This window comes from Channa argus, chromosome 9 (genome assembly GCF_033026475.1).
Source record: "Channa argus isolate prfri chromosome 9, Channa argus male v1.0, whole genome shotgun sequence".
In the NCBI taxonomy this organism is placed as follows: Eukaryota; Metazoa; Chordata; class Actinopteri; order Anabantiformes; family Channidae; genus Channa; species Channa argus.
Window position 1 is genome coordinate 14544830 of NC_090205.1, and position 14856 is coordinate 14559685.

A 14856-nucleotide genomic window follows, 5' to 3' on the forward strand; every position below is an offset into this window, starting at 1 on the left:
ATTAGAGGAAGCAATATTTCCCTCAGCGCAGCAGCTCGACAGACTCTATCGGCTTCGCACCGCTCGCCATTTTAACCCGCCATTGGAGGAATAAGGCGCAGGGATCAGTAATCAGGAGGTTCTTCTTGGTGACACAGATCTCCATGATGATGGAAATGGAGGTGGTGCATTCCGGTCAACAGGTAAACCAACAATTTTCTGAAGAGATTATTATAAGAGACATTTATTTTATACGATCTGACAGGAAGTCAAAGACGTGCTATAGTTCGTGTAAACTTTCTTTAATGTTATTTTTATTATAAACTAAGTCAGGAATAGACAATGACATTGTGGCGTAGATCACATGTTACAATGATGAAATGTCAGCTCCAACTGAGGAAAGAACACAGTCCTTTCTTTAGTCAGAGATATGAAAGTCGCCCTATGGACCTCTTTCACTTCTGCAAGTCATCCACTTGTGACGTTTTTCCTCAACAAGAAATAAATCAACAATCTTATATAAAGCACATCTTATAGGTGAGTGTTAATGTCGATCCACTGGATTAAATGACATCATTAACTTTGTCGTGACAACTTTGGTAAACAAAAAAGCTCCTGAGGTTTTTCTCGTAACCCCCCGCCCGCCTTCCTCTAAGCATGTGATCCCATATCTGAGACAAGCTCGCCATGTACTGTGAATTATTTCATTAAAGGCTACAATTTGTTGGTTTTCAGGATATTTGATTTTGTCAAAGAACCACAAAAGCCCAGTTTCTACTATTTTCTCAGCAATGTTAATTCAATGTTCAATGTTGAACTTTTTGAACTGGGGTTATGTTCTTTACGGTTTTATGGCTTTACAGTTTTAGTAATTGGTTTAATTCTCACTTCCAAAGGGTCAGTGGAAGTACATAGTTGAATAATAAGGGGTTAAATGGATATTTATTTCACAGCATGTGCAGCTATGTTTCATCATCCTTAGGCCATTAATAGATGTCCTCTGAAATGTGATGATAAAAGAAGGCGTTATAAACCGGTGGAGTTAGGTCCTGTTTGAGGCCCCTATGTTTAGCTGAAGAGAGGTCAATGAACAACCCACATGCAAAGCACATAGACTTTGTGACACTTCTCTATCACCTAGTAGGGCTTGTTGTCAAAATATCTCTTTGTGTGTGTGTGTGTCTGTGTGCGTAAGTACATGCATATTTCGTGGCTGTTTGAAGCCTGAGGCATTATGTTTGCTCTCCATTGTCTAGAGGATAGGTTTGGGAAATTTAAGTAATTTCTTGAGTTGGTTTCCGTGTTCTGGTGGCAGTCCATGTCATGTGACAACATTGAAACTGATACCATAATGATAACATGATATGACACGCTCACACATTTATCTCTTATTATTATTAATTCTTATTATTACTGATTAATAATAAGATTATTATTAATCAGTAAAAGTGAAAGGGTGGTTTGAACCTCTCTGGAGTAGCGACAGATCTTTGTTAGACATGGACTAATTTAAAGGGACTCTAATGGCTTGTCTGATGAGTTTAGAAGGAGTGACCTAATGACAAGAGTGTATTTTTTTTTTTAGTTTGGAAAACACAGATGACCTCAACAAGTGTGTATAGACATCCCGCATAGACAGACATTTTAGGAACTTCCTCATTCCTGCAGAGGCCATAATTTCTAGTTGTGTGCTCACCTCCCTGTGAGTATGATAGGCAGCCTTAGTAATGTATAATCTTTTAGTAGTTGAGCCTCTGATGCAACACTGAGGCAAAGATGGTTAGTGGGTTCTTATTTTGAAATGCCACTGTTGAAGTTGAAGAAAAACTGTCAACAATGTCCTTAAATATGTATTTGTTCATTATTCTTGGTCAACAGTATTAAGCCGTATTTCTCCATTTTATTTCACATCCTTTTTGTTGTTTATTGTTCTGCTTTGTGCTTGATTTTCCTCTCAGTTCACTGTCTGCTTCCTTCAAGCATTATGAAGCCAAACTCATACATGTTTATATCCAAATCTGGTGAACAAACAAGTCACATGCACTGACATTCTCTTGTGAACGAGTATTTTGGGTTGATGCAACATCCCAGGACTTTGTGAAATGGATTTCTTCTCTAAATAAGAAAAAGGGCAAAGGGGAGCAACTCAGATTGAAAAGGGAAAATGACGGTCAGTCTGTGAGGGGAAAATTCTATCAGAAACAATATTAAATATGTCCTCCTAGTTGTTATTATGCTCTGCCAAACAATGTGTTTTGTAAGAGCCTCTCGGCTAAATGTTTAAATACTGAATGTATATCTCAGTTATATGTTTAGTGTTGCTCTGGGGTCAGTTATCAATAGTCATTTGAGGACATGGCAAGGATTTCCAAATTTGTCATTTAAAAAGGAAGTATAAGTAAAAGAGTAAAAGTAAGTAAAAGAAGTTTTTGCTCTAGAGAACTAAAGTGTAGCACGAAAGTGTTCCTGGCAATTCCAATTAAAGTCTGTCGTATTTGTGAGCTTGGATGTGACAAATGAATCTACACCTCCGTAAATCAGATGGGTAATGATCACTTCCCTTGGAAAGAGTATCAGGTGTGGAAACATGTATCTTGTGGTGTTTGTTGACAAGGGGGAAAGAGAGAACTGCATCTATTATTCATTGGGCTTCTCTCCCTTGACATTAGTGCCAGTGTCGTCAGTGAACAGATATTAAGGGACAGGGTGTGGCAGGTGCAGCAGGCACACTTCACAGCAGGGACGCTCTTTCTTGCTCTAATGCTATTTCCCGGCATGGCTGCCGTTCACAGCTCCCCACACTGATATGCTCTTCTCCTTCCAGGACGTGGACCTGATTGACATCCTATGGAACCAGGACATTGATCTTGGAGCCAGGCGAGAGGTGTTTGACTACAACCATCGCCAGAAAGAGAATGAGCTGCAGAGGCAGCGGGAACTGGAGGAAGAGAAGAGGATGGATCTGCTCCGGGAGCGGGAGAAGGCGGTGCTTGCACAGCTACAACTCGATGATGAAACAGGAGAATACATACCCTGCCCAGCACCAAGCGCCCCACTGCAGTCGGCTGTCACATCTCTAGAGGTTACACAGGTACACACTCAAGCCCTTCATTACTCATGTCATGAGGTTGAACACTCCCACCTCATTTGATAGGCTGTGGCTGTGTTGTAGCTTGGTAACCACCTCATCCTGTGTGATTACAGCAGCACAGGTGGGTCTATAGTTTTACTTTAGTGTTTTCTGCTCCTGAAACTACTCCACGGAGTTCTTCAAGCTATAACTACAAAAGCATGTGCCGTTTTTAAAAAGAGTGCGCAACAAAAGACATTAGGTGGTGAATTAATAGCATGTGCCTTAAACTTTGTTACAGAATGTCAACTTCACAGAAGAGAATGGTGACGCCATGTCATTTGATGAATGTCTACAGCTACTGGCAGAAACCTTTCCCGTAGAGGAAACAGAGGTAAGAATATTGACTTGATTATTACTACACGTTGATGGCTTTTAACACACATAGTCTAAAAATAAAAATTGTAATGTAATTTTTTCTGTTTCACAGAATATTTCAGTATCCAGCAGCAACAAAATCATGTCGTCTCCTGACCTGCCACCTCTGCCAGCAGCCAGCCTTTCCCCAGGTCCACTGCCACCGCCACAGAGAATGTCCCCAGATTTGGAGCAAGCCTGGATGGAGCTTTTGTCCCTCCCTGAGCTGCAGGTAATACATGAATTCTATGCCCTCAATAGCATGGTGGTTTGTGTTGTAGTACAATACCTAAAGAATGGTTCAGCGACAAGAGACCGGCATTAGAGGACAAACACTTTTTTGTTTGCCCTACTACAATAGGGTCTCATAAATGTGAAGACAGGTGCACACAGCTCATTCCAATGTGATAAGGCTTTATCGCTGGTGGGTGCTCATGGTATGGTTACAGTTCATGTAATTATGCAATAAGTGACCACTCGCTTCATCCAGAAGCACTAAAAGAGATCTTGTTCAGAGAGGGTGTGGCAGTCTTCAAACCTTTGCGTGTTGGCAGAAAGTTGAGGGTTTGTGCAGGCTGCCTAATCAGTTTTGTTTCAAGGCAGCTCATATTTGCATTAGCTGATGGGTGGACTAGCATGCAGTGGCTTAGGCCTCTGGCTTTCAGAATTGGTAGAATAAACAACCGCTTACCATCAGCATTGTATTAGGTCCTTTGGCAAGCTGTTGATAAGAATCAAATTGTAAAAATGGGGTTTTTGTGTGTGTGTGTACATATACATATACATATACATATACATATATATATATATATATACACATATATATACACATATACACATATATATACACATATATACATATATATACATATATATACATATATATATATACACACACATACATACACACACACACATATACATACATACATACATATATATACATACATACACACACACATACATATACAGAGAGAGAGATAGATAGATATATAGAGATATATATATAGATATATATATAGAGAGAGATAGATATATAGCGATATATATATAGAGATATATATATATATATATATATATATATATATAGAGAGAGATATATATAGATATATAGATATATAGATAGATATATAGATAGTTTATCTAAAAAAGAAAGGTTTTGCTGATAAACATGTTTCCCAGACTACGATATTTACTTTTTGCAATAGCCCTTGGAGTAGCAGTGTAGCAATGGAAGTATGGAGTTTGTCTAAAAGCCACAAGCTTTCAAGTCATTTCTTTGTACCATAGATTATGAGATGAATAAAAGTCCACTCTGTATTGGATTCAAAACAACATATACAGAAAATGTATTGTAATTTATTTGGTGTATATATTTTCATAGTTTGTCTTGTTTTACTTCTAGCAATGTCTCAACATGCAAATTGAGGAAGCACTTGATACAACAACATATCCTCTCTCAAACACACCAGAAGTACAGAGTCCAAACTTCACTTTTTACCCCATGGCCAATGTCTCAGATGGAGCTACTGACAGTTTTAATGTTTGTCCTGCAGAGTTTGTCAATACATTTGATGGCCCTCCTCCCCATATGGTTCCACCAGACAATGTCAGCCAAATGGAAGCAAAAGCTCCTCAGCTAGATACCAACATTGTTGCAGAGGGTTTCTGTGACATCTTTTGCTCTAACACCATCTTGGAAGAGAGCAGTGGTCAGCAGGGCCTTGAAGAAAATGAAACGCCCATGGACCTTTACAGCCTCTCACCTGGAGAAGCATTTGACAGAGGAAAAGTCAATCTGACAGCTGAAATGCCAGACTCTGATTCAGGAATCTCTTCAAACACAAGTACAAATAGTTCACCTCACAAATCTGTATATGGAGACGGGTCCTTTGGTTACAGTGATTCAGACATGGAGGAGATGGACCACAATCCTGGTAGTGCAGAGTCAGACTACTCAGAGATGTTCTCACTAAATTTCCAACCAGATGATCATCTAACAGCAGTTGCTCTGTCTGCCCCAATGGGTCAACCACTACAGAGTCAAGAGAAGAAACCTAAACACCACCAGACAGACCCAGCTGAGGATAGTGGTCACAGCAATTCCCCCTTCACCAAAGACAAGCAGAAGAAACGCTCGGATGTGCGTCTCTCTAGAGACGAACAAAGGGCTAAAGCCCTCAACATCCCTTTTACTGTTGACATGATTATCAATCTGCCTGTTGATGACTTTAATGAGATGATGTCAAAGCATCAAATGAATGAGGCCCAGCTGGCCCTGGTGCGAGACATACGACGCCGCGGCAAGAACAAGGTAGCTGCCCAAAACTGCCGCAAACGCAAGATGGAGAACATAGTGGGTCTGGAGGGTGAGTTGGACTCACTGAAGGAGGAGAAAGAGCGTCTGCTGAATGAGAAGAGCCAGAACACCACAAATCTGAAGGAAATGAAGAGGCAGCTGAACACCTTGTACCTGGAAGTGTTCAGTATGTTGAGAGATGAGAAGGGGAATTCATACTCTCCGTCCAACTACTCACTCCAGCAGTCAAGCGACGGAAGTATCTTCCTAGTTCCACGCGTTAAAAAGACTTTCAAAAATGAAGACAACCGCGTATCGTCTTTGTAAAATGGTACTACATTATCATAATACTATGCAATAACTTTGTAGTCTCTGCTTTAAAACAGTAGTTGCTCAGAAGAACTATTGTATAGTTTTTGCTTACTTCTTTTGAATGTTGTGATATTTGATATTTTACTTTTGTACTCAGATTCTTTAACCAATATTGTTTGTAAATATTTTCTTTAGAGGGTGAAACAGATGTTACTATATGTGTGTATATATTGTGTATATATATAAATATATCTCTCATTTCTGTATGCTAATGATTGTTTCAGTCATTGCAACTCATCTTTTATAACTTTACAATCTGGTGCCCAGTTTTTCCTTTTTTTTTTTTTTTTAATCTGTGCTTTTCAATAAACTATTCATATAGCTCTATGGCCTCTGATTTTGTGAAAACGAAACATGTGAACTGTGAACTATGACCACAGCCTGTACACTGCCCAACAGAGGCCAGATGGATAGGCTAAAATAATCAAAGGAATGATTACATAATGAACGTTCATGTTGCTTCTTGACGTGAAGGCTTTACCAAAGCAGCAAACATAATGAAATGTGAAGTGTAAAGTATCGCAGGATTAAACTGTTTTCGCAACCTGCTTGAACTTTACTGGCACAGGCAGCAAGCTTGTCTGTTCCTGTTGCAAAGGAATTACACCCACTGCATTCCACCTCGATTTACACAATGCTGAGCACCGGTAGAGTACGCTCAGTGTGAACCATGCATGACAACTTCACAATGCTCTACTGGCTAACAGAGTCAGAGGTAAAGCCCTATGCAATCAGTGTGCGATCTACATGCACTTTCACATATTGCACACACGCCACCTTTGATCATCAAGCTTATTATCTGCTTCTATGGCAAAGTTCAGAGGGCACGTCAAACAAACCTGGCAAGCAGGCTGTCAAACCCAAGGTCATCAGTCAGGATTTAAACGATCAAACACAGATTAGTTGTTAAATATTTAAGACCCAGCCTTTCTTTCTAAAAGAAAACAGTCACTTTAAGAAAAAGGTTTTATTAAAGAACACATCTAACACAGGTCGTGCTTTTGACAAGTACAATTTAATAGAGAAGTCACTGTCCATTTCTCAGTAGCAATACTATCATTCCACTGAGTGGGAAACACATTAGGAAGCAGGGGTTTTTCTCCTTTCACTGGAGTACACTGGCCTGACTGAAATTCTCACTGTATATGAATAGTTTTAAATACAAATTGTATCAAATTTAAAGTTTTAGCAGGTCATTTAAAATTTTGTCTTACATCTTACGTTCTCACTTCGTTAGGATTAAACAATATATTTGATGGGCAGATCTTAATGCAGTTATAGTTTGCATAAGTAGTTTTTAATCAAAATGGCTACTTCATCCTCAGATACAGTACTTAAAAGCTACGGGTACAGTAGCACAAAGTCATAGGTTACCATTTTTGAGAGAAACCTTAAAGAATCTCCCTACACATAAAAACTTACTTTGAACGCTCAGAGTATATGCGAGCATTTTAAGAAAGAAACAGTGACTTAAAAAAAAAAAAAAAAAAAGGTAAAAAATTTGGACATCAAACAAATAACTAATAGTACTGCATTTTTCTTAGAACTTTTTTTTTTTAAATAATCTTGACTATCAACCAGTAAGCTGTGGCCAAAGTTTTCTCAGGTGATGTTTAGTCTGCAGTTATTTTAGGGGACATCCCCAGGACTTGTGTAGAGGAGCTTTAACTGTTTGCATTGTTCTGCTTTCTGCTATTGGGTGATGAACAGAAATGTGAAGAATATTTTGAACAGCATACATTTTCATGTTTTAAATTGACAAATAATTTAGTTGAGAGAAAAAAAGAAAATCAATAGGAAACTGTTCTCACTTTCTACTTTTCTTGCCCGACACTATTGTAAATGTAAAGTCTTTGGGTTTTTAAATTGTTGGTTGAATAAAACAAGATATCTGAATACATAATTTCCCATTCTAGAATAATTTGATCAACCACTTTCATTGTTTTCTAGCATTTAACATAAAAAAAAAAACATTTAACTAAGCAAGTAATGGACATCATTTACAATAAAAACTATATTTAGTTACATCAATTTTCTTTTTCAGTAGAGTATAAAAATCCCATTTCAACACTAATAAATGTGTTACAACGCTAAAGGTAACATTTCACATTCATGGTATACTAACCAGTGTAGCGAAGGTCACAGGGTGAATCTTGTCAAAGTGGAGCTTTTGATTCCATTATTGCCATCCTGCTCGGTGTACCTTAAAAGACCTTTCCACCTTGCATTATCACCATAACACTGTTAGATTACAGTATGAACAGCCTTTAATAATATTTTGAAAAAGTCTTACCCATCCAGAACCTTCCATGTTATCAGGTCTTTACAGATTTTCAGCAAGAAGAGAATGCCTCTTTCCACATCTGTAAATCAAGCAAAGTGGTTACTCTTACCTGCTCCATCTTCTCAAGTCAGCTTTTGTGAAATACTCGCTCCCTTTTCCTGTTAATGTCTGATATCTAGTATTTGTAGGTAAAACTGCAGTATCACTGACTTAACAGGATCTCCAATGTGTCCAGGAACTAGTCTTTCTTCGCTAGCACCAGCTGCTGGAGGGTTTAGCTAGCCTTGAAAGAGAGATAGATGCTCACTACCAGGCACGACACTGCAAGCTTCCTCCATGGTCGTTGTGCTCGATGCTGCCTTCTCCCTTCTCTCTCAAAATGCTGACTGGTCCACTGTGCTGGGGCTGAAGACGTCCTGTCTGACAGTCATCTGCAATCTTCCACACTAGTGATGCTGAGGGGCCAACTGCAGGTGCTTGTGGCCGTTACAATCCTACTTAATACTTGCTTATGTGGGCGTGGGCAAGTGCCTTTGCCCTCGGACTACCCAAAACTCCCTTGTCGTTGTCCCTAATACCAGTAATTTCACACAGTATACACTATATTCAACAACCTCCACAAAGGATCAGAACATTCAGGAAGGACTGATTTGCTAAACTTCAGTGACAAGGAGCAGTAAGCATAAATGAACCACTCATTCAATCTTTTTCTGAACCAATGACGCACTGAACCTCAGGATACTTTACTACACAATTTTATTCGGTCTTTTTCTACTAATCAAAATATGTGAACAATCTAGTATTCGGATTGCTGGGAACAAGTTAAGTGAGGGACTCCCTTAAATCTAATTCAGACTGCTTATATTTGTTGACACGTGTACTACGATCGATTTACATATGATGCTTCACATACAAAAAAATAAAATACACTTGACACTTTCATTAAGCAATCATAATAATTTCAGAAAGAAAATGGAGTAAATCTAGCTCATCTGAGGGCCTGATATAACTAAGCTTTTTGACAAAAAAACCAAGTTAAGGACAAAAAATTAAGTGACCAGCAGGAAGCCAACCCATATACAAAAAGAAAATAAAGATTAAGAACTGACTTCAGATAAAAAAACAAAACAAAAAACACAATTTACTCTTCACCCCTGATACCATAGGCACAATACAAACACTTCAGACGCACAAAAGGAAAAGTTTCTTAGTAAGGAAACATCTATCACAATTAGGGAAGGGTATCATCTGCACTCATGTATTGTGTATACAGTCCTTCTTGCTGCAGTAATGTCTGACTTGTGTGTTCCTCTAATGCTTTCAGATGACTGCCTCAAAGTAACCTGCAGCTTTCCTGACATTTCCTTTGCTCACCTCCTCGCCTCTCCTGCTAAGAACTGAAGCCTGTTGAATGGATACAGGATAGAACAAATAGTTATTCTGTGCTTTCATGGGCTCACTCTGTACTGTGCTACGAGGGTGTTGTGAAACTGAATGCAACTTACCAAAACATCAAAAGATTAATATCGTCGCGAGCCGTAGCCACCTCCGCCGCCGCCTCCACCAGAGCCATAGCCACCTGCAGTTTATAGGAGGTCACACAAAATGCCTATTACTATTTAAAAAGAAATATGTCACATTATTTGACATTTCATTGTGATTGTGACACACACAGTTGAAGGATAATACTCACCGCCATAGGGTCCACCCGAATTTCTGCCGCCAAAGTTGTTTCCCTTCATGGGTCCATAGTTTGACTGCTGTCCACCATAATTTCCAAAGTCGTTGTAATTTCCACCCCCTCCGTATCCTGAAGGTGTAAGATTTAACTTAAAGAAAGGCTTAAAGGCTAAAGTAACTAGTAAGTATGTCAATATTTTGGAGTGAATAAATACTTTACCTCCATCATTACCTCCATAACCTCCATCGCAGCTGCCACCAAATCCACCTCCTTGGTTGCCATACCCTGGACCACCACCTCCATAGCCCCCCCGACCTCCTCCATAACCTGGCCCTCCACCATAATTTCCTCCTGGACCTATAACAGTTAAAAGAACAATGTGAACACACAGCAGAACCACATTCAATAACCCCCCCACAAAACTATAATAATAATAATAATAATAATAATAATAATAATAATAATACATAATATAAGCATTGACAATACAATTTTAACACAGAAAAGATACAGAAAAACTGTACATAAGACCGTTTACTTCCCAAAATACAGGATATTTATATTAACTGACAGCTTACCATTGTCAAAGTCATCGCCATAACCACCTCGTCCTCCGCTGTAACCACCTATAAACATCCATTAGAAAAATATTTGCATAACACAGACTGATTTGTTAAAATGACAAAAGACAAATGTCAGTACAAGTCATCATACTACATATGACATCACTGCATGAATTGCATGAAGGAGTGAAGGGTTAGCATCTGATATCACATTTTTAAAGTAGGTGTAAATCAACATTTTACTTCTGCTGTCTGACAACAGAACATGTTTATGATTATTTAGCAGAACCAAACACACAATGCAACTGTTCAATGAGAGCTGGAATCATAAGAACACAGTTAAACACTGCCCTACCCAAGTTGAATAACAAGTTCTACAAGATCATTATAGCCATGCACAACTCAACTGTTTTACCTCTAACCTGGTTATAAAAGAACAAAGCAATTTACTTTTGTGTTTCATTCAAATATGTAACTTTGATCTGAAATAAAAAGAAAAGTTGTGAAGTTAGGGGCTGAGGGACTTTCATCTATCATGTAAATACCACTCACCTCTGCCAAAATTGCCACCACCTCCAAAATTACTCCCTCTGCCCATGAAGTTTCCAGATCCTCCACTCCTACCTGAAAAAGAAAGATTCCATGGCAGATTCTTATAACAATATATACAATTACAGCCGATAAATATAGTTTTCTTTGCAACTAAAGTGCTTACCCCTGTTACTTGACATAGCACTCATCTCCTGTTTTGAGAGAGCTTTTCTAACCTCACAATTGTGAAAGTTGATTGTGTGAAATTTCTGAGCTGTGACGAAAAAAAAAAACGGGGGGGGGGGGGGGGGGGGCTTAATAGGTTACTACAAACACTTTTAGACTGTTGATGTTTAGTAAAAGTCAACTATAAAATCTAAACAACAGCATACCAACAATTTTGTCAACAGTGTCATGGTCATCAAAGGAAACAAAGCAGAATCCTCTCTTCTTTCCAGTAGAGCGTTCCTCCATGATGTCAATACATTCAATCTTCCCATATTTCTCAAAATACTCCCGTATGTGGTACTCCTCCGTATCCTCCTTGATACCACCAACGAAGATCTTCTTTACGGTCAGATGGGCACCTGGTTTGTTTGAGTCCTGAAACCCAGAATGCTGTATCAATAAGCGCACACACGCCGCATTACATTAGTGTAGTATCTTCTGTTCTAGGATTTCTTTACCTCTCTGGACACAGCCCTCTTGGGTTCAACCACTCGGCCATCTACTTTATGGGGCCTTGCTTTCATGGCATCATCAACTTCATTTACAGAGGAGTATGTTACAAAGCCAAAACCTCTTGAGCGTTTGCTGTTGGGGTCCCTCATCACCTAGACACACAAAATAATCACAAATTAGTGAGAACATTTTAATGACGCTGTAAGTAGATATTTAGGTTACAGTTGTGTATTATTATTACTTGTGGACATCTCGGCACAGATGACGATAAAAATACACACCACACAGTCCGTGAGAGTTCCCCATTGTTCAAAATGGGCCCGTAAACTCTCCTCGGTGGTTTCAAAGCTCAGACCACCGATAAAAAGCTTTCTGAGCTGCTCGGGTTCTTTAGCTTTTTCCTGTAATATTAAAAGAAGACGAAAACAAAATCAATTGTAACAACAGCTATGGCTAATTTTTGTAACGATACGTGCTCCTGCAGCTGACAAAATGTCAATGCACAAATAAATCCGCAGCCCGTCTTATAACGTTAAACTACATTACAGTTGAAGTAGACTTGGGCTATCAAACAATCGATATAACTACGCTGGCTAAATTAAATAACATTCTATTGTCTCGTATGGGAATAACGTCAGAATGAGGCCTACGCTTGGCAAAAGTAAGAGTAGAAGCCCCATTAGCTTTAGCAGTTAGCGTAAGCTAGAGGACCTTAAGTCCATATGCAAGTATTTTTAAAAAACTAATTATTGCAATAACAATAACAGGTGGTGCATGTTGTACATTTGAGGTCAATGTTTGTTCACTAATCGACACCCAGCACAGACCTCTGCAGTGCTAACGCAGAGCTTCTAACGCCACCTAGCTGGTTAGCTTACAGCAAATGAGACCACTATTAGCTTAGCCACTAGCTTATAACCCTCCTTAAAACTGCAGAGAGACTTATATTACAATATAACACCGTGCATTCAATTGTCAATGTTGCCTGAACATAAAAGGGAAATCGTTCCGTGCATCTTCACAAACTCATGATTAATTTGCAATTACATTTGCGAGCACCTCACCTCCATTTTGTCGTCCATGGGTGCAGTTCTAAGTGGGTCATGTGACCCGGAACATGCGTGGTGGTTGTGGTCCAATCTAGCTGCTTTACATAAACTAAAAGTAATGTTATAGCTTTAGACAGATCCGGTGGTTTGTGTGCACATATTATTTAATTCTATGAAAACATACAGAATTAACGTTATTGCTTCTCCATATCGCATAGGGTTGTGTTGGTACACGTTGTCCCTATGTTTAGCTTCGTGAAGTTGAAACAAACAAGCATGTCAATTTGCGCCATCTACTGGATAAATTATACATGCAACAAGTATTCGTCATCCTGCAAACGTCCGTTCATAATAACTGGGACAATTAATTAAAAAGAATAGCTTATGTGTTAAGTGCTGATAATACACAGTACTGTTGTGTAGACACTTAGTAACAGCCTAAATCAACTTCAATCATCTTTGTGTGTGTGTGTGTTTGTTGAAGAAAGAAAAATATAGCCATACAGGCTTTTAAATATACACACACAATCACCTGGATAGTATAAGTGGTTAAAGTAAAACTAAGTAAACCTAAGTAAGGTACAACGTTGACATTTTTTTTTTATTATTCCAAAGCACCCACACTGTACTGCTTGGGCTGAGTTACCTGTTATGGGTGTATGTAAAACGTTTTTCATAACGTTCATTATAACCAGTGTTCTTATGGTATAATAGTACTTTATCTGTATTGGCCTAATTTGATTTCATCCAATTTGTTGTTATTTGTATGTAATGTGCAACACAAACCAAAAACAAATCTCTTAGTAGTAGCCTACATTTTTAGAGACATGGTTTTTACTGGTGCAAATTCCCTCACAAATGTGCCATTAGTCAAATTATCATAACCAGGTATCAAAATTAAGTTGTCATAACCCTAACGCTGACATGCAGTGAAACTCAGGACAGTCTCCCAATTTGTTAACCTGACTCAGGCAATAAGCAACGAGGACAGTTGGAAAACAAGGAGTGTAGGGGGGGATTTAGGACTAGGGTAGAGATCTCATGTTTCAGATGTTTGAGCTCTCTGGTAGAGGATTAAAGTTGCCTTAAAGAAAGGATTTTCCACATTAGCATAGATGACATCTTTCACAAAACAGGATTTTGTTTACAGTAACAACAGCAGAAACTGTTTTGGCCTCAAAAAGTCACCATGAAGGGTAATTAACACACCAGGGAGTCTCAATAAATGTAACACGGGACATTGCAGTGCTTAAATTATTTACTGTACTAGATCATTTTGTTCATTATCTGAAGTAGCATAATTCTTTTATAGTATAATGCTGTGTTGTTACTGATTTAGCAGAAATTTCTCAGACCACATGTCACCTTGACATGATTAAAATATTCCATTGTCAGCTGTAATTGTGGAAACATGACACTCATCTATGTTTTTAGTTCAAGTTACTGTAGAACCCACGAACGAGAATATTTGATTAGGCAAGCATGATCTACGAGCCAGATGCTACCGAGCCTTGTTGAGGCTGACCGACATCTCCAAATATATGACTGTTTTATGGTTTATACAATGTCTGTCATTAACTTTATTGTAGTGTGTGAGGAAAATACAGCTCCAGTAAAAAGGGTAATGTTTTTCTGACACTTAATGATGAGTATTTATGATCAGACTGTAGTTCAAATTGAAGAGCCAGTCTGTGTTTTCTCTCTTTTATTATGCTGCATTTGCTGTATTTGTATCTTTTCCTTTTTGCTAAATTTGCCTACTTTTTCCACTTCACAATTCAAACAAGTGAATTCAAGTCAAAATACAGATTTTACAGGGCATTTGTACTTTTATAAAACTGCAATGACAATTGCAAAGCATATACAATAGGTTACCCTTATTTAGGAAACTGAGTTAAAAGCAGGATACCAATAGTCTAATTTTAGTGGT

General features: G+C 38.5%; 2 protein-coding genes and 1 long non-coding RNA gene across 5 annotated transcripts; 1 reads left to right on the forward strand and 2 right to left on the reverse strand.

Annotated features, from left to right (window-relative positions):
• nfe2l2a (nfe2 like bZIP transcription factor 2a) lies at positions 1–6462 on the forward strand. The gene is made up of 5 exons (XM_067515562.1): positions 1–182; positions 2804–3070; positions 3351–3443; positions 3540–3698; positions 4872–6462. The coding sequence occupies exons 1-5, from the start codon at positions 144–146 to the stop codon at positions 6090–6092; spliced, it is 1779 nt and encodes a 592-aa protein (XP_067371663.1). The 5' UTR covers positions 1–143; the 3' UTR covers positions 6093–6462.
• Positions 3581–4865, reverse strand: LOC137132708 (uncharacterized). Its single transcript, XR_010915174.1, has 2 exons — positions 4158–4865; positions 3581–3755 (listed from the first exon to the last, which is right to left on the reverse strand). It is a non-coding gene; the product is annotated as an uncharacterized lncRNA (long non-coding RNA).
• A 2698-nt stretch (positions 6463–9160) lies between the features above and the next one.
• Positions 9161–13130, reverse strand: hnrnpa3 (heterogeneous nuclear ribonucleoprotein A3). Of its 3 annotated transcripts, none has more exons than XM_067515565.1 (11): positions 12942–13130; positions 12159–12278; positions 11883–12029; positions 11589–11799; positions 11381–11470; positions 11218–11289; positions 10681–10728; positions 10334–10459; positions 10115–10231; positions 9927–10000; positions 9161–9825 (listed from the first exon to the last, which is right to left on the reverse strand). In XM_067515565.1, the coding sequence occupies exons 1-10, from the start codon at positions 12957–12959 to the stop codon at positions 9942–9944; spliced, it is 1008 nt and encodes a 335-aa protein (XP_067371666.1). In that variant the 5' UTR covers positions 12960–13130; the 3' UTR covers positions 9161–9825; positions 9927–9941. The 3 variants fall into 3 exon arrangements, with proteins under 3 accessions (XP_067371666.1, XP_067371667.1, XP_067371665.1); XM_067515566.1 differs by having other exon boundaries at positions 10322–10459; positions 12119–12278; positions 12942–13129; XM_067515564.1 differs by having other exon boundaries at positions 10322–10459; positions 12942–13127.
• Positions 13131–14856: the final 1726 nt, after the last annotated feature.